Here is a 20,869-nt window from a genome sequence, read left to right as displayed (position 1 = left end):
AACTTCCATCACTTATTTCATGCATTAAATGTTACAGTTTTGTAACATTTTCTTACATAACAGTGTGTTTCTTCCTTTGGTTATGATAGTAGCCTCAAAGTACACAGAATTTTTCTTGCCAGTGCACAAAGCATTGTCACAAGTATCACAGAGGCACTAATGCCTGCCCAGAAAGAGACGGCCCAAACAGGGCTTGTGTACTCATGTGCCCAGGGACACATTTCCCATTACACAAACAGATTGAAAAACATAAACCTAAAATAATTAATATTGCACTTATCTCTCCATAATACAATCCTGGTGGTTATAACAAAAGTAAATACCACACTGTCAGAAGGAAATAGGATATACATTTTAAAATTACTTGGACAGTAATTCTCACAGAATACTGCTGGTCTAAAATGAGAATTGCTCAATTTTGAAGAAGAATGTTAGCATAGTATCTCATTTCCTCAAGTAATGCTATCAAGAGCCTCAAAAAACTAAAAAATACCAGATTAGATAATGTTTTGACCTACTTAAGTATGACAACTTTTGTTTCTACAACACAGACAAAGAGATGAGGATTTTCTTCATTTCAGAGCCTGCTACTGGACATGTATTACTATATACTTAAATAAATCTGGAGTCTAGAAACATACAGAATAAATTCTACTTTAAATATAAAATAATATAAAACAATTTAAATTGGCATACATAATAAAGCAACACTGAAAGTTAATTACCTATTGCAATAGTTAAATCTCTTCTTAGAGCAAAGCCCACTAGTCTCTGTGATTCTTTTGACATAATAACAGGAAAACCATTATAGCTGGTTTCGTTGATCAAGTTTTCTATGTCTTCGACAGTCATATTATCCTGCGTCAGAACTGCTAAAGGAGGGTCACTTCTCCGAGGTCTCATCACATCAGCAGCCAGTGTTGTGTGAGTGAATTCTTCCTTTGCATCCAAGAAAGGATATCCATTCAGTCGGATGTGTGCTTCATAGATGCCTTCCCTACCAAAGGCATCTCCTACCCACTTACTGGTCATGACTGCAGCCATTAGGGGCACAATATATTCCAGCCCTCCTGTTAGCTCAAAGACAATAACTACCAGGGACACAGTCATCCTCGTCACACCACCTGCAAGGAAAATGATAGCCAGTAACATTCAAGTATCAGATAATAATGATTTTAGAATTTTCTGCCTTCCTGTTGAGAACTACGAACGTAACTTTGACATGAAAGGTCATCTGACAAACACCTGTCTGCGTAATACCAACAAAAGCAGACAGAGAAAATTAACACAAAACTTCCAGAATTAAAAAAGAGAGTTCTAGGGCAAATTCATAGAAAGGGAAGTAATAAAGGGAATTGGAAAACACGTGCAGTTATTTAATACAAACTAAGAATAAAATTGTGTGTTTCTCCATACCACATCATGGTATAGAGAGTACTGTGAAATGCAAGGAAATCGAGCAAAATAAGAATTTGAAAGAAGAATGGAACTAATGCAAAGAAGTCACAGGTAGCAAATCAACAGCTATGTTGTCCAAAGGATTAGGAATTTAATGCTGTTGGTTAATCATAAAAGCTAAGCAGAATTATGAGCTGATGAAAAGAAATCTCTTCCTTGGACAACAGAAGACAGGAATTATATTTCTCTTTTGTTATTACTTAAAACGGGTTTTTTTCTACTAAGGTTTCTGATGCCGTATCTTCATTCAATAAAAGACTATGAACTGTCTTTCAATGCATTCAAGAGTGATTCAGTTTGAACTATTAAAAACCAGAACAACCTCTCCAAAACCTAAATTTGTATCACTAGTTTGATTGCCCAAATGCACTTTTCCTTAAAGAAAAGGTCTACTTTTCACAGGATCTGTACTAACAGCTTTTAAGTTTAATTTCTAAGGCCACCAAGTTTTAAGCAAGGTGCCCAACTTAAGCCTCTTTCCATGAAGCTGATTTTCAACAATTAGATTTGTTAAAAATACCTTACACACTTCTAGAAGTTATGTTTGAATTTCAAAACAATTTTTGCAATTCATGTAGATGTGGCAGCTGATCACACCACTTCCTTCTAATAATTTTAACTGTACTTGACACTGTAAATGCTCTACTTCATACATTTCAAGGAACTGAATTTTCTGACCAATGTAGTAATGACATCTCTTGATACCAAACAGAGAAAGCAATCACTACTACTTAAATTTTTCTATTTCTCTTCAATTTATATTTCACATTATTCCTCAGATCACAAGGATCTAAGGGTCTTGTGTAGACATGTGAATGTATTATTCTGGAGGGAAGTCCATATAAATAGGTGTTCCAAAGCTGTACAAGTTTATATCTCCTTTTATTTTTTAATAATTATTTTGATATATGAAGAAATCAGATACTTATTTGTTATATTTTACTTACCTAAGCATGCAGCAGCACCAACCATGGCATAAAGACCAGGTGTAATACAGTCAGCTCCAACTTCACACCACTCCTTGAAAATGAACCAGTCATGATGGTAGTAAGCCAGCTGCTCCACTGCAATTCCTACAATCCTTCCTGCTATTGCTCCAATTGCCATACTAGGTATGAACAGCCCAGATGGAACCTGCAACAAAAACAGAACTGTTGTCATGCTGCTGGGAACATACTTGACACATCACTTAACAAGTGATTTTTTAATATTTTTTTCTGAAAGAGATGTGAATGCTCAAACTGTCAGGTTAAAACCATGGAAAATGATCTTGGAAGGTTAGTAGAACTTAACAGAATGCTATTGATATCTCTGATTGACTTGATTAGAAAAAACTATTTTATGAGCATGTTTGTTTATAACTTACTGTATTTAAGAGAAAATCTACCACCAATACAGGACCACGAACTAGACTTTCAGTGCCAACAGCACAATTCTGTGCATGTCTAGTGTGAGCTGTGCTACTCATGCTGAAAAGTGCTCCTTACTATGTCCTGTCTCCCTTATTCCTTCATGCTCCTCAGAGTCAACATTCACTTACTAAACTGGACTGTCCTCCTAAACTCCTTCCTGACACTGCTATAAATTACATGGCTAACTGAACAGGTGATTTTTAAAAGAAGCTTTGTACTATTATTGCCATTTCCTATACAAATGAATGTATATAGAATGCTAAACACACTGAAAGAGAAAAAGATAATCCCCACTGCAAAAAGTAGGTTAACAATAGGTAAAAAAAAAAGAAGCTTCTACCATCACTTTATTTACTTTAAATGTTTTTCTGCTACTAACTAAAGCCTTGTCACACAACCATGACATAGTAAAATGTTATTGCAAACTTGCTTTTATCAGCCATTTCATAGAAAGTAACTGTTGTGTATCTTTTCTTCTCCTTACAAAGTTAATCTTTCCAAAAAACATACTGGTACCTAGATGTCTTATTAAACTGCAAAAGCCTGCTGCTTCTCCTCACAGCAGTTGTTAACATCAAAATATTTTATACTGTGACTGAGGTACACATGATTACAAACAAGGAGTAGAATTTTTACTTTGTCTAAATGCACCTCAACCCATCTTGTCGAAATAACATCATTAAAAATTGCATTCCTGGTGTAACAGGATATACCATGTAGTTTTTCTTGTACTGTACATCTGTGAAATTTAAGTATTGTGCAATTCCAAACTATAGATTTTTGTTGTGGTATTCAATAGCTGGTGCAGAAATGTATTTCAGGATTGTTGTTGTTGTTAGTATTATTATATTTTTTCTGTAATTATGGTTGCAAAGATGATATCTAACCAACAAACCAAGGAAAAGCAAACATAGCTTATAAATATTATTACTGTTATATTTTGTCTATATTTGTGGTTGCAAAGATGATTTCTAACCAAAAAACCAAGGAAAAACAAACATAGCAAACATGTTAGAAAGCCAGCAGCATGGGTTTTGAGAAAAAGTTTAATAATCCTTCATTCCCATACTGAATTACCTCCTGTTTCAGTGTTGATAGAGGTAATATTCAATGCTATCATTTTAGTCAAGTATTCAAATTGTGCATTTATACCACTACTGTTATTTCCCACAATTAATTATGCATCTAAGCCCCTTTCTAACTGCTAAAATCAATTTTTTTTCCTGAGTGAAATTCTTTCTTGGGGAACAGTACAACGGTAACCTGAGAAATCCCACATTTCCAACATGAAACTAAATAAATCTTTGAAACTGCCTGAGATCCTATTGTGCTACAGCAGTATGCCACAGAAATTCAGTCTCCATGTGGAAATTGCATCCAAATGGTTTCTGGTCTTTGGTAATGTAACTTTTTTATGCACTAGCTCCCTCTTTTTTTTCCATCATATGTGGATAATGGTTACAAGTCTAACTGTAATTATGATTTTACAGCTCCATTCTTTTGCCCCCGAATCACAAATCACAAAGTAGAGAGGAATCTTCCCAGAGAAGTAGCAAGGGAAAACAGCTAAGTTTTTCCTCTTCTCAGCTTTCTTCTCCAGGGCTTGCTTTTCAGCAAGCTCAAATTACACTGCAGAGGAAAAGATTTGTTCTATGTCACATGTGTCATCTTTGAAACAAGCAAGGATTAGGATTTAGGTACAACTTCCCACTTCTTTGGTAGTGCAGCTGCATACCAGTCAAGTTCTGAGGCAAAACTGTAACTCCTTCCCACCTGTTGATCAGTATTTAGACACAGTAACAAGTGTACTGATAACAGCCAGTACAGTATAGGTACTAAAGCCTGAAAGAAAAAAACAAACCAAAAACGCCAAACCCCTGCCGTATCAGCCTCCTCGTAATACATGTCCACAGCAGTAAGAGCAGCAGGAATCACTTTGCCTCACAGGCAGCAGCTGGGTAGCTTTGCTCACCTCACAGGAAAACAGTTCCTGTGGGGAAGACGTGTGTTTGCAGATGGCTACAGCTCCAGGAACAGACATGGAGAGCCCACAGGATCCTTTATAATTATTTATTTCTTTTCTTTTCTTTTTTTTTTCTATTTTGAATTTTCTTCTTTTATAGAGATAAAGCTTATAGTGCAAATAAATATAATTAAAGTAACATCCTCTTCTCCAGATCCTGGCTGACATTCTAATTAACCATATGCTTTAAAGCTTCCAAGATATTAATGTAGCACAATTCCATCAATGACAGCAACATGACTCCTTGCCTACTGGCAAAGTAATAAATATATTCTCACAACTTCAAAAAAAATATTTCCACCATGCTGAAGTTCTGAGAAAACGAATCAAAACCAAATGAAGTATAAGCTCTCCCATTCTGTAAACTAGTTAATTCTAATATGCAGTGTGACCTTGTGGTGACAATCCCATGCAAAAGAGCCAGATGCACATGAACACATGAATGGTAAAATAATGTCCTAGATATAAATGAAACACAGTAAGTGAATACAAAACTAAACAAGAGATTGAAGCAGTCACATCACAGAACACTGTCGGAGTTACGGACCTAAGGAAGACTAGCATACAAAATACACTCTATGGATTCCTCTTACCCACTAACCAATATATAGAACATAACTTCAAATAACAACCTGCGACATCTTCTAAAATACCAGAACATGGGGAACACAACATGGTGTTATAGTTCCATCAGTTACAGAATAGTCGAGGTTGAAGATGACTGCCCGAGATTGTCTACCCCTGCTCAAGCAGGGTCACCTACAGCAGGCTGTCCAGGCTTGCAACCAGTCAAGATATGAGTATTTCCAAGGATGTTCTCTGCACAGCATATTCCAATGATCAAACATCCTCACGGAAATGAAGTGGGTTTTTATGCCTGCTGTTACATAGAACAGCAACTTAATCTGAAAAGTTAAGGCAAATATAAACACAAATCTTGCCTAGCGAGCATTCTACAACAAGTTTGCATTAACACATGTTTGATAATGATATAGTTGCAAAAAACTATGAAGGCAGCCTGACAAGACAGAAAATGATGAAGGCATGGCAGTTATACATCATCATTCACAAAACAGCCACAGACTGGGGAGAAGCTGAAGCCACCTCCAAAACAGATCTATGAAACAACGGGGAAAAACAAAAATTATGTTGTTTGTAATGGAGCAGAAATTCCCATTACAGTCACATGAACAAAGGCCACTTTCTCATCATGACATGCAATACTGGAAAATACAGCAAAAAAATCATCAATGTCATACATTAACATCTGTAGTAATTACATTTATGTGAACAATGAGAAGAGTGGATACAAGAACTACAGTCTATTCTTCTTCCAAGTAACAGGACTAGGGAACCTGAGTGGTTATGCTTGAACGTTGCTCTTGAAAACTTTAGAATCATTCCTTCTTGCTGAATTAGGCCCATAAAAACAGCCAGCCATCTACACAGTTACTGCTCCCTATTGCACGTAGCACGTTTCTATTCAGCTGAACAAAGGACTATTCTGAATTTAATTAAAATTAATGCTGTTTGCTACAAGACCTGCTTATTAACCAAAAGTAAAAAGGCCTTTTTTTAAAAAGAAATAACAAGAAAAAAATAACCAAGCTGGTGGCTTTGAGAGATGGAAAATGAGAAAGGCTATAATTAAATAATCACAGCAGATGACACAGCTACTGCATTCACACTTACCTTGATACCAAAGGTGAAGACTGTCATGACTATTTTAAATATGAGTGCTAAACACAACTGCCATATAGCTGAATAGACTCCAGTGCCTGCTGGACGGTCAGGAATATCATCTACTATTTTGCTTGCATTCATATCATTTCTGTAGTCACAGAGCGAGGAGGATTCTAATGGCCCACAGTCTGTGAAGAGCTCCTTAATAAGCTCACTGGTGTTTAGCCTTGTATATGGATTAGGAAACGCAATGACAGCTGTTATTGCTGCAACAATAATGACCTCCAGGACGGGATACTTCCCAAATTTTGTAGATTTGCGTCGGCGACACCATGCAATATTTGCTCGGATGAAAAATGCTCCCCAGAGCCCACCAAATACTCCCAGAAGAATAAAAGGAAGCAGTTCAAAAAGGTACCAAGGAGTGTGATATTCCACATAAAAAAGAACTAGGCGGCTATTACCAAAAGGATTGATGGATCTTAAAACAAATGCAGCTACTAAAGCAGCAAAAAATGATCTCCATAAAGTTTTCAGTGGGAAATAGTAGCTGACCTGCAAAGGACAACACATGAGAATTATTAGTGACTCAATTAAAAACCTGGAAAGACAGGTTTATGCATGTGTTAGAATACTGCTGCTCACATGATACAAGCTAAAAAATTATTCCTATCACTTGGAGCACTGGCACTCCAGCAGATTCTACATTTTTAGAAAGCTCTACAACTCATATCAGATTTAAAGTCAATACTACAGCAGTGTTGAAACCACTGCTGTTTTAAGACTATCAGGAAATGATGCACTGCAATTTGTGCTTAAAGCTGCTCTGTTTGTGTCTCTTATTAGCCTTCATGAGAACCAGAGCATATATCTGGTTCTGCACAGGCAGATATCCTCCTAATATTTTCACATCTCCTTTCAACCTACATTGAAAGGGTTCTCACAGATCTGTTATTTTTACAAAGTATGATTAAAACAAACAAACAAAAAGAATTAAAAGGCCTCAAAACAGAACATGCAATTTCATTCTTAAGCCCCACATAGCCTGATTAGAATTTCAAGACAGTTTTCTTCTGCATCTTTTTTTGGCAACAGAGGAATTCCTCAAAATTCCCTAAGAATATAACAGAATTATACATGAAAGAATATTTTCCCTCCTTTTCAATTCAGAGATTTTTAGGGTTTTAGTTGTCTTTAAAAATGCCAATGATAGAAAAAACATTTTTATATATCTTGAAAATGACAATTAAAACTAATTTAACATAAACCATTTCTTGGAGAAGAGAATTTGGTTGCCTTGGAGGTAAGTTTTATGGTTATATTTACCCTTTTAATAATTATCATATTCAATTGTGTTTAGCGTCTGAAACTTTAAGTAATGTTTAAAAACATGCTTCACAAAACTGTCCAATAAGTTTCTAAAGCCTTTTTCAAAAATGAACAATAAGGGCCCTATTTCTCTTTATTTTAGAATAAACTCCAGGACTGAAAAGCTGCTGTGTCTCTATCTGTATGTAAACTCAAATTATTAACAGACTCAGCCCTTCTCCAGAATAAAGTAAAGCTGACATTCCTTCCAAAAAAAAAAGAAAAAAATAACTTTAGGAGTTTCCTGGTAACAGGACTCTTGGCTTTGAAATATGGGTCCAAAAATAATTTCCTTCTTAGGAGTCTGAGATTATTTAAACTAGGAGAGATTTTAAAAAATATTTATCCTTCAGTGCTATCTCTTGACATACCTCCTCCAGACTGAAAAGGACTCCACCAATTGGGGCACCAAAAGCTACAGAAACTCCTGCTGCTGAGGCAGCTGACAACACCTAGAAAAGAACAAAGGTGAGGGTTTTTTTGCAGTCTCCTATATGTTTTAAACATGAACAAAAGAATCTCAATACAGCTATCAGTTTCTTCTATGTTTCTGTTAAGGATACGCACACTTAGTAACAGAAAAGCATGTGGAGAGTGGCCACACCAGCTAGCAATCAGGTACTAGATGTGATGAAGCCAAGAGTACTGCTCAAAGTTCAGAGCTGAAACTGGCCAGTGTTGAGTAAGATGAAAAGAATGACTTTTTAAAGTACATTAATAGCAAGAGGAGTTCTAAGGAAAACATTGAACTGATACTTGTTGAAGATTGTCATCTGACTAACAGGGATGAGGAAAAACACAGGCATACAATGTGGGTTTTGCCCCAGTCTTTTTAACAATACTGATAGACCTTGGGCTGCCTGGTCCCGAGTCAGAGGACCACAAATGTGGGAACAGTGACTTGCCATCTGTGGGCACTGAGATTTTAAGGGACCAGCTTTGCAAGGCCATGGAGCCTGATGGGATTCTTCCTGGAGTACTGAAGGAGCTACTGGATCCTATGGCAAGACTCCTCTCAATCATTTACCAAAGGTCTTGGGAGTCTGGGGAGGATCCTGCTAACTGGAAGTAGTCAGTGTAAGCCCAATCTGTATCAAGGGTGTGAGGGAAAACCCAGAGAACTAGAGACCCATTAGCCTAACCTGAGCTCCTGGAAAATTACAGAGAAGATTATACTGGGTGCCACTGAAAGGGTTTTAAATAATAAAGCAATCATCAGGCACAGTCAACATGGGTTCACAGAAGAAAGGCTTGTTTAACTAATTTGGTGTCTATGATAAGGCCACCTGTCCAGTGGATAAAGTGAAGGTGCTGGATGTAGTTTTCCTGGATTTTTGTGAGGTTTTTGATACTGCTCCTCTGGACAAGATGGCTAACTGTGGGATGAGCAGGTTCACGGTGTGCAGAGTGAAGAATCAACTGAACGTTAGGACTCAAAGAGCTGTAGTGAATAGGGCTACATCTGGCAGGTGACTGCTCACCAGCTGTCACTTTGTTCAATATATTTATCAATGACCTGAATGTAGGAATTGAATGCACCGTGAGCAAATTTGCTGATGATACCAAATTGGGACGCTCTGTTGACTCTCTTGAGGGACAGGAGGCCTTAAAGAAGAATCTAGATAGGTTGAGGCCCTGGGCAATGATTAATGGGATAAAATCTAATGAGTCAAAATGCTGCCCAACTAGGATGAAGTAACACCAGGCTCAAGTCTAAACTGGGAGAGGAGTGGCTGGAGAGCAGCCCTGCCAAGAGGGATCTGGGGGTGCTGGTCGGCAGCAGCTCAGTGTGAGCCAGCAGGGTGTGCCCTGGAACGCAGAGGGCAAAACCCCATCCTGGGGTGCATCAGGCACAGCACAACCAGACAACCAACAGAGGTGACTGTCCCGCTGCATTCGGCCTTGGGGTCCTCACCCTCAGTGCTCTGTGCAGTTCTGGGCCCCACATGTCAAGAATCAAAGAACAAACTCCTTGGTTGCATCCAGACAAGGGAAACAAAACTGGTGACAGGGATGAAAAGAGTGTTGAGAACTAGTTTGGAGAGAAGGAGGCTAGAGCAGAGATCGCCCTGCAGCCCGTGGCCAAGCCCATGGTGACACAGGTAAATTTCCCTGCACCCCATGGAGGACCATGGCAGAGCAAGCTCCTGGCAAGAGTCATGGCCTGTGAAAAAGAGCCCAAGCAGGAGCAGGTTTCTTGCAAGCACTGCAGCCTGCAGGTGATCTAGGCTGCGACAGTCCTGAGTGGCTCTACCCTGTGGAAAGGACTGTCTCCCATGGATGGGGCCCCACAATGGAGCAGAAAAAGAGTATCAAGAGGAAGGAGCAGCAGAGACAAAGTATACCCTTGTGCCACTTTGGGATAAAAGAGTTAGGAACGAAGCTGAGCCTTTCAAGAAGGGACAATGGGGGCAAGATATATTCCGTTTCGTTTTTATTTCTCCCTACTCTACTACTGGCAGCCAAGTAACTTCCCTCAAGTCTAGTCTGTTTGGCCTGTAATGGTAACTGGTGTGGAATCTCCCAGTCCTTATCTTGACCTCTAAGCTTTTCATCTTACTCTCTCCTGCTGTCCTGCTAACACAGAGGGGCAAGAGAACCGCTTGGCCAGTACCAAGTCTAACCCACCACACTCTCATTAACAACATTGAACTGAAACAGGGCACGAAACACTGTTGTCACCAGGAACACTTTGTTCACGGGTTCAGAGCACTCTGCTGTCCTCACAACTGAAGAAACTCATCAATTACCAAAATGTAGACACAAGCACAGAAAGAATTTAAATAAAATCAAATGGTCTCCGAAGTGGAAGAAATACAAACTGACTCTGCCATGGAAATTATTTACCTGTGAGAATGCTTGGGATAATACATTGTTTTTAACATAATAAACAACTAGTGATAATCACTAAAAATTGTCCAAGAGAACAAATACCATCTTTTAAACAAATCAATGTAAATGCACTGATATTCAATGCATTATGCAAATGCTTTTTCAAGAACTTACCTCTCTTTTTTTAGCTTCATTTGTACTGTATTTTGGAAAGAGGTAGGAAAAAATATTCCCACAGCAGCAGGCAACATGTACCAAAGGACCCTCTTTTCCTAAACTCAAACCTGATGCAACAGCCAAGACTAAAGTAATTGTTTTTATCATCAAAGTCCACTTCCCCAAGTATCCTCTGATGATGAAGCCGCTCAAAATGGTTTTTATCTGGAAGAAATAAAAAGCTGTATCTGTTACTGCATTTTTCAATTTTCAGAAAATAAATCATTCTTTAATTTTTGCTGCAGAACTTCAAAGCTAGCCTTTTCAAATTTTAACTTCATCACACTTTAAAACATGGATCATTCATATTGCTACACTGAGTCTGTTTGCCAGAAGCTTTCCACTTGCAACTTATACTGAAACACTGGACAGTAACATACAACTACATTATCAATTACATTTAGTAGAAAATTAATCTTCAGCAACTTCTAAGACTGGATTCATTAGTTTATGATGTCAATTATCAAGTGAAGGCAGAAAACTTCTGAAGGAAAAATAAATCTGCAAAAACCACACTCAAGGTCTTCTATTGTAGCAATATCCCATTTGTACCAATAACACCTGTTTTCTCTTCATGTTTTACCATCACTACACAAAAACCAACAGTAGATTTCTTCCCATAAAGATGGGAAAGATCAGCGTATCTCCACCAAAAAAATGTGCCATTTGCCAAAGGTATTACTGTGCTTAACAATGCTATATTATTAGCCTGGAAAATATGGCCATATACAGGAAATAATATACAGTTATCATAGGACAGCATGTCCATAAATAGGATGTACACAAAACACTGGGCAGCTGTGTCTAGAAAGTAAAGGTAGCTAAATTTGGAAACCAATTTAAGATGAAATTTCTTCTGGACTAATGACCCAGAACTACTCCAGGCTTAAACAGAAGCAGATAAAAAAATATTTACAGAAAAACTGAAGAAGTGAGACTGACCAAAATTTATTTGACTTTGGATTTTTCTCTCCCATTCTGTGGATAGTAGCAGACAGCAATTTTAAACAGTGAGTTTTTAAGGATATTACACATTTTACATTGTGACTGTCCATTGTTTTGTGCTACCAAGGCAACTAAAGCCATTGCAACAAGAGATTGATTGCTCTATCAAAGGACCCATATTGTGTCAATGAATCACTGCTCTCTTATCACCATAAGGAGGGTGTAGATTAGGGGAGGTTTGGAAATCATTCTTCAGAAGTATACTAATCCAAATGCTTCCTTAAAAAGTGGTCCTGACAGAAGCAAAATCTACTAACCCAGGAGATTCTTTTGGATTTGGGGCATTTTCTCAGAAACAATTAGCATAATTACATGTTTTCAATTTGAATGCTTGTATTAATATACTTCTTGAAAGGCACAGGGCACTCCTTCTTGCCTTCCCCCTGACCCAGTAAGGCAGCATTAATCTACACATTAACACGAAACACCTATAACACACACATATATATATATATATATATATATATATATATATATATATTAGTTAGACCTCACCTCAGGTATCCCTGAGCCACAGGCATAGGGAGCAAACACCTTCACCAGAGAAACTGCTAAGAAGGCAAAGCTCAATGCCCAGAAAATGTACATTATGTAGTTCATTATGTATGAACCTGGGCCCTAAAAGAAAAAACAAAAAGTCAGAAAATAGACTTGACATAGGAGCAAAATCACTACTTAAAATAATCCAGAAGTACTCTTGCTCCAAGTACATTTATACACACATTTTGAGGCACAATAATTACTGCCAAGAGAGAGTTTTGTTGGAAAAGCATAAAGTCATGACACCTGCACATTAGCACAGACTGGGTTATAAAAGGTAGAAAGTGTTCTAACACTGCATCTTGAAAATAAAAAATAAACATAGCACAGGTATATTTTTAATAGCTATTAGCTGCTAAAATCTAGTGAATACTGAATATATCTTCCTTATTTTAAAAAAATGTATTCTTAGTTATCAGAGAACACCATAAATGTATTTAATTTACATACAGCTATGATCAAGAATAGAAATTCTCCCATTATTAAGAGTTCTATATTCTCATAACTTCCTTACATTTGCAATACTCCAAGGCCCCTTGCAGTTCATGAAATACACATTTATTACACTATAATCTATTAATCAATTCAAATGCTGAAAAACAGCACAGACAGTACAACCCAAATTCATGTTTAGAATCCTAACCTTAAGACCATTATTTTCTTTCCCTATTCAGCCAAGCTGTTGAACAATACCATCAAAGAATACTCACTTCTGCTTGCCCAATTATTAGTTCTGCCCATGTTTTCCACTGCGGACATTTATCTCTCTCTTCAAACGTGGTCTCATTTGAACCCCAACAACACTGTTCATGGTTAAACCACAAAGCACTAAGGCAAATGCCTTCCTTTAAGTCAGTCATCCAGTCAGCAGCTATGTCAATTAATCCTGCCAATGCCCCTGTTGTAGAAACAGTTTTGTATTAATGTTCTAGTTAACAGAAGTAACACACACAGCTAAAATGAAGGAATGTGCTTGTATTAACTGGTGTAAATTGTGATTATAGAAAACTCAGTTAAATAGACATTTAATATACTACTGACTTTGAGGATTATATCCTGTTTTCATTATGGTAAGACTAGTATTTGCTGAAGAATTGAGTACTTTGTATACTTCCCAAGTTAAATGAGATTTTCTTCTTGCTTTTTTTTTTTTTCCCTAGGCCACAGTTCTCCAACAGTCCACTGAAACCAAGGAATTAAGAGTAGAAAGAGAACTGTTACTTTTTTGTGATGGAGCAGTTTACATGGCACCAAGCCTGCTAGAGAGAGATGGGTTTCACCTGTCTAAAAGGTGGAAAAAGATTTTAGTCCATGAGTTGGCAAGTCAAAAGCAGTGTTTCAGCAGAACAAAATTTCAACCAAATTATTAAAACACGTAAGATCTCCTTGTGACTGCAATCAAGGTTGTACCATTTAAGATCCACTAGACATACAACAGAAGGCATCTGAAACTGAAAAACCTACCAAGGTTCAAGACCAGAATTTGCTCACTTTGTTGCTCAGAAACACAATAAAGGAATTTTAATAAACAGCAGCTTAGGGGGTTGAAAACACTACACTGCATGTTCTCACTGAAATTACCAGAAACAATTTCAAGTAATTATACAGTCCTGGTTTGTGCATCCAGAAGTATATAAACATGCTACAAACTTTGCATATATATTAATTTATATGTGATTTGTGAAAGTGATTATGTATATACTTAAGCAGTAGTTATACTGTTACCCATGCTTTTTAATAGGCATAGCCTTACTCTACAACTAATTTTCCTAACATTTAATCTAAAATGTCTGTTTGAAATACTTTTTTTTTAAAAACTTGACACAAAGTTTGTGACCTTTCCTTCCCACAGATTTTGGTCCCTTCGAGCTATACTGACAGAAAAAGCAGCAGCACTGCCTTACAGTGGGGCCACAAACTATTGGATGGTTTTAGTTGTTCTCGTGGTTTGACACCCACCACAGCTGTAAAATTCATTCTAAAATACATTAAGAAGGAAAGAGAGAACTGAAGTATAGGTCAACAAAGTCTACCTGTTAAAGTCAATGTTTTCTGTGGAAAAACCTCTGTCAAGGTATGACATAAACATATAGCTAGACTTCACTCATGCATAAGCACATGTTTTAAAAGAAAGTGTGCTTACCAAAACTACACATACACCAGAGATACTTTTACAATCAACACTTTCACAAGAAATCCTACAGGTAAAAACCAAAATTTTTCAGAAAGGGAAAACAAAAGTCTCAATCACAGGATTAAAGAACATTGATAGTTTAGTAGGTGGAAGTTCAAAAATGTTTGAGAAACTCTCTAAATTCAGTGAGGATTTTGGTTCCCATTTGATTCCCATTCCCTCACCTCAAAATGTTGAAGGCTGTAAATCAAGATAGTCAACTTTTTTCTTCCCTTATGGAATTACCATAGTAGACTGAACCAGCTCTTAGCTGGTTTGGTGGGGAACAAAGGAAAAACACAGTAACTATACTTGCTGACAAATACAAGACAAGAATCCGTTGTGCTTTCATTTACCTGATGCCAAACCAGTTAGTGTGACTACCAACCATCCTGACCATGCATCATACAAACTTTTTATCATCTCCCATGCTGATTCTTTCTTCTTGCTGTTAATCTGCAAAGAGAAGTCATTGAGAGTTGTATGTATTTCTGTAATATGGATGACATACAAATTGCATGATGCAAGCTGCAGGCAAATAAACCCTCTCTTGAAACCACAAGTGTTCTGCTTGTATTTAGTGCATACATAGATACATAGTTACATAAATAAACCAGCTTAATTATTCAGACATCAAACAACTGACAGAGAAACTTATATTTGTTTAATTTAAAGAACTAAAATCCAGGACATGCATTATTAGGATAAATGAATACTTTCTATGACACACACCTAAAACATGAATTGTAACATTATTTCCCTCCTAGGGATTAAATATTTTCTGAACCTCAATTAAACTGTTAGCATACTAATAATAATCTATTTCATATGATTTAAATATAAACATCTTTACCTTTAGACTAAAAAACACATAAAAGTAAAATAAAACAAAGAATTGGATAACTACCCTATAATACTTCTAGACAACTATTAGTAATGACATCTGAAGTTATTGTACTGAAAAAGTTGCTCTTCCTATTTTATCCTTATTTACTTTGTGCACTTAGCTGCAGTGGCACAGACACACTTGTGTCAGTATAAAAGCAATATAGATCACTCTTCACTTTTCTGTACAAATACCACCAAAACCACTATTGTACCATTACAAATATATCTACACTGGAAAATAGCCTTAAATATACTAGCATGCAAAAAATGCAGTACTGTAAAAATGGTATTTGGGTGACAGGGACCTATTCCCAATCTATCAAATTACTGCTTCCTTTCCAAGTTATAATAATGCTGCAAGACTGCAGGTATCAACTAAGCACTGCTTTTTAAACAGTATTCAAGTAGTTCTAGCTGATGCAACTATGTACGAATTTACAGGACATGCATATATTTGTATGTGTTACGAAACCAGACCTTAACTCCAACATCCAACCAAAAAAGTACTGTTATTTATCTCAAGTACCCGTCTATGCCTTTCTCTGTCTTTGCACTTCTCTCGAACCCAGTCAATGGTATGGAAGTCATCGTATGTTCCTACTCCAGGTATCGGCTCATCCAGAAGGTCCAGTAAATGTGTTGAACTGTTGATATTTCCTCCATTTGTCATTGTATAATGAGTTCCTGCAGCAGACAAACACAGGAAAGAATTAATTCTGTGATAAATGAAGCATTCAAACTATGCTCATGACACAAAAATTTCTGAACAACTAATTAAGACACTTTCCCTAGTATGCATATTGTATTGTCATTAGGTCTCTCAATGTTACATGCTACCCCTTTTTACTGTCATTATAAGAGAAATTTGCGTATTAGTGACGTTGTGTTTCCATTGGCTAAATAGGAATGTACTAGTCAAATTATTGTTCGGTTTTGTGTACACACTCCAGAAAAACTTCAATAGAAGCAAGTGGAAAAAAACAGCAGCTCTGACACACATTTAACTTAAAAGTTTATTTCAGTTTATGAACTACTGGAGGAAAATCTGTTTGTACAAAAACAAAACAAGGATGATTAGCTAGAAAGTTCACAGTACCTTCATATGTTACCAGTTAATTCTAAATATACATTCCATTGACTACGAATCTCTCCTACACATCTAAACCAGCTACAAAAAGCAACAAAAAGCCAAACAGATACTCATATTTTGGTTTTACTTATTTTTTCAGGTAAGTCACAGAATAGTCCTCGGTTATGAAAAATTGGAAATATTGTATTAAGAAAATATCTTCTGCCAATTTGTCATCACTAGCTAGTTTCTTCACAAACAGCTTGCAGAGCAATAACCCCACAAATATTTATTTATTCACTGATCAGAGTAAGAAGAGCAAGAGGGGTACTGAGAATTTTTCCATCATTCTCTCTCCATCTCCACTCTCTCTCCTTTTCCATCTTCAAAAATGATAAAGTTTTACTTTTTTTAAGCTTTCAAATGTCATAAACTCTGTAATATATTGGCTTTTTTTCTTAGTTCTCACTTGTTTGACTAAGAACAAAATAATTTGCCCAACAGTATATGGCACATCAGAGTAATCTCTATTCATAAAGACGTAGGCCCAAGTTGACCAAGATTTCTATCAGTTCAGACAGACGCCAGAACTCATTTCACTAGATTGACACTGGGATGTTTACAGGTGGGGGTTTTTTTAAGCTGGGTTTTTTTCTTGTTTGGTTTTAATTCCAGGCTTCTTTAATTGAGCTTCTTGGTATTGTCAGCAGAAATTTACAACTAACCAAAAGACCAAAGCAAACAAACAAAAAGCTTGTCAAAGGACCTACCTGTAAACTTCCAAATGCTACAAATGCTGAGTTCACCAGCCCAAGCCCTCACAACAATTCATAATTAGCTTTACACATAAGTAAAATGTGCCTTTTCCCTTTAAAAATGTGAGTTCTAAGATCTAGAAGAAGCAGTGTGACACCTGGCATTACACTCGGACCAAAGTTGTGTCTCAGTCATCTACTGCTTAATACGTTGTGTTGATGCCTGCTATATAACACAATGTTTATTCAGATATTTTCTTAGCGGTGAAAGACAAAACGAGAAAATAATACAAAATTCATTAAGATAAAATGCAATCTATAATTTTCAAGATACACAAACAACTATTACTACAAATTCTATAAAGATTAAAAGAAAAGTACAGAAGACAATGCAAATGTAGCAGACAGCTCCCCTATAACACCAATACCATTTTCTTACATGGGCCTGGCTGCCATCTTTAGCTTAATACTTTTTTCCCCAGTTTATGCCATAGTAAATTCCCCCTCATATATTTCCCATAGCTAAGCCCTCTAAATCTCTTCCCAAAGCTGCTGGTCTCTCTTAAGGCAGACATAAAGAAGCATTACCTATGCTTCCATTAATAAAAGGCTAACAACAACAAAAAAAACAACAACAATTTAAATCAGATTTACTAATAGAGGTGATTGTGAAAATCTTGCTTTAGGATAAGGGATTAAATTCTCTTTCCATTTCCAATTACTCCAACTAGAAGTCTAAGATACATGTCTGGCTAGCTGAAAGGGCAGGGTTATCTTGTGGAAGAGATAATAACAAAATTCACACTGTAATAACTAGTTCAGCTCTCAAAATTAAGACAGTAATAGAATACATTATTAAAACATTATTTTTACATGAAATCAACTTCTTTTGCAAAGCCAGGAGACATAAGTTAACCTCGCCCACAGCTTAATTATTAATCTCCTACAAAGTTACAATGCGATCACACAGTTTCCTGAACCTAAGTGAGTAGGGTAGGGCAAAAGCTTGTCTTTGCTCTGGAGGAGTTGGTTTTATGCCCTGCTATTTATGAAGCAATATCAAACTACAAGGTGCATGCAATCCTATGCCACAGAAGGCAAAGAAGAGAGTTGTATCACAAACAGTAACAGATTATTTTATGCATATCACAATGTGCTGAATTGGAATTCCCTGCAGGGGATTATCAGAGATGGCACCCCATTAATTGCACCTGACCCATAGCAGAACTTGGAGTAGACTACAAAGGATGGTCACTGTCTAGACACAGTAAAAATCCCACTGAAACTATGACAGGTTCCTACTTTGCCAACAGTTGCTGGCACACCAAATACTGGAATATAAGTGATTACGTATGATGGGGAAGAGACACAGAACAAGATATGAAGCTGAAGAGGAGGTTTTGTTGAATACAGAGCTGCTGTGAATGCCTGATGAAACTGAATAGCTGTAATCTTGTACCAAGTGAGAAAACAGGCAGCAGTTAGTGTGGTAGAAAAGCATCCTTTCAGGGGACCATGAAGAGGACAACTCTACAAAATCTGATGCTCTGTATCTAAGATACAGAAGTCTGAGATGACACTCTCCTGCTAGTATTATGATCTATGTAGTATATAACTATTCTAAAGGAGATTTTAGAAAAATATACTTTTACTAAGACTCAACACTTTTCTAAGCTTTCACTTCCCTTTCTACCCTTCCTTCTCTAGCTAGCACTTCATACAGCAAGATGCTCCTTCCAGCTCTGAAGATAATGATTCTCATCAGTATAAACACACAAATTCTCACCATTTACTCCCAGTTTCAAAGTGCCATTAAACGTATTTTAAATGCAGTAAGTTTTGTTAAAACCCATACCAGAATACAAATCACAACATTCTAACCATCAGGCAGGAAATCATCATTACATAGATAAATTGTAGCACTTAGCAAACCTTCAGAAATTGCTTACCCTTCCTTCCTCTCCCTCTTCCCCAGTCCTCAAGTTTCAAGACACTGTCTCAGGCTACATGCTTTTCACCAAAGCGCAATTTTGGTCATAAAAACCACAACAAGCACTTAGTACACAAGATGTATAGGCACAGCCCCTAGCTACAGTAAGAGAACACTTCTGATGCTCATATGTAGACACCTAAGCCATTCTGGAGCTATAAAGTAAAGCCTTTTTGTTACATATGAGCTTGCTTAAGTCTTTATGAGACTGGGAAGCTAATGGTAAAAGTGGCATGCAGAGCTGCTATTCCAAACTAACCTGTGTTACTAGAGAGAGGGAAACAGTAACATACTAATCCTCTCAGAGACTTAGTACAACTCATAAAGAATGCTTATAAAGGAAACACAGTCTTTCCACACTTTGCAAAAATAAGCCAAAATCACAGAATAGTTTAGATTGGAAGGGACCTTAAAGATCATCTAGTTCTTGGGCAGGGACACCTTTCACTAGACAGGTTAGTCAAAGCCCTATCCAACCTGGCCCTGAACAGTTCCAGGGATGGGGCATCTACAGCTTCATCGGGCAACCTGTTCCAGTGCCTCACCACCTTCACAGTAAACAATTTCCTTCAGTATCTAATCTAAAACTACTCTCAGTTTGAAGCCATTCCTCCTTGTCCTGTCACTACACGCTCTTGTAAATAGTCTTTCTCCATCTTTCTTGTAGGCTCCTTTCAGGCACTGGAAGGCAGCAATTAGATCATCCCAAAGCCTCCTCTTTTCCAGGCTGAACAAACTCAGCCCTCTCAGCCTTTCCTCATAGGAGACGTGCTCCAGCTCTCTGACCATGTTGGTGTCCCTCTGCTGGACTTGCTCCAACAGGTCGATGTCCTTCCCGCACTGGGGACCCAGAACTGAATGCAGCACTGCAGGTGGGGTCTCAGCAGAGTGGAACAGAGGAGAAGGATCCCCTCCCTCTCCTTGCTGGCCACACTGCTTTGGATGCAGCCCAGGACACGTTTGGCTTTCCTGGCTGCAAGTGCACATGGCCGGGTCACATCCAGCTTCTCATCCACCAACATCCCCTTGTGCTTGGTCTTGTTAAACCTCATGAGATTCCCACGGGCTCACTTCTGGAGCTTGTCCCGGTCCCTCTGGATGGTATCCTATCCTTCAGGAGTGCCACCTGCACCGCTCAGCTTGGTGTCATCTACAAATTTGCCAAGGGTGCACTCGATCCCTTCATCTGTGTCACTAATGAAGATATTAAATAACACCAGTCTCAATACCAACCCCTGAGGGACACCACTTGTCACCTATCTCCATCAAGACTCTGAGCCATTGACCACTACCCTCTGGATGTGACCCTCCAAGCAATTTCTTACCCATCTAATAACCTATTCATTGAATCCATCTCTGTCCAGTTTAGAAAGAAGGATGTTGTGGGGGAGTATGTCAAAGGCTTTACAGAAGTCCAGATAAACAATATCTGTAACTTCCCTTTTTCACTGTCATAG

The 20,869-nt window shown here is 37.6% G+C and overlaps 1 protein-coding gene across 4 annotated transcripts in view; it reads right to left on the bottom strand.

Annotated features, from left to right (window-relative positions):
- The window catches only part of CLCN3 (chloride voltage-gated channel 3), a 66,026-nt gene that overhangs the window by 8,497 nt on the left and 36,660 nt on the right, over window positions 1-20,869 (bottom strand). For all 4 annotated transcript variants that reach the window (XM_042015059.1, XM_042015061.1, XM_042015060.1 and 1 more), the window contains 9 exons: window positions 16,125-16,282; window positions 15,067-15,166; window positions 13,248-13,435; window positions 12,493-12,615; window positions 10,951-11,157; window positions 8,316-8,396; window positions 6,586-7,131; window positions 2,406-2,592; window positions 726-1,124 (listed from right to left, as the gene is read on the bottom strand). In XM_042015059.1, the coding sequence (XP_041870993.1) occupies window positions 726-1,124; window positions 2,406-2,592; window positions 6,586-7,131; window positions 8,316-8,396; window positions 10,951-11,157; window positions 12,493-12,615; window positions 13,248-13,435; window positions 15,067-15,166; window positions 16,125-16,282 (1,989 nt within the window). The remainder of the gene's footprint in view (window positions 1-725; window positions 1,125-2,405; window positions 2,593-6,585; window positions 7,132-8,315; window positions 8,397-10,950; window positions 11,158-12,492; window positions 12,616-13,247; window positions 13,436-15,066; window positions 15,167-16,124; window positions 16,283-20,869) is intronic.

This window comes from Corvus kubaryi, unplaced genomic scaffold (assembly GCF_017639235.1).
Source record: "Corvus kubaryi isolate FWS band 111438036 unplaced genomic scaffold, C.kubaryi_AGA036_p1.0 split3-131, whole genome shotgun sequence".
Lineage (NCBI taxonomy): Eukaryota > Metazoa > Chordata > Aves > Passeriformes > Corvidae > Corvus > Corvus kubaryi.
This window is presented reverse-complemented; position numbering and strand designations above follow the sequence as displayed.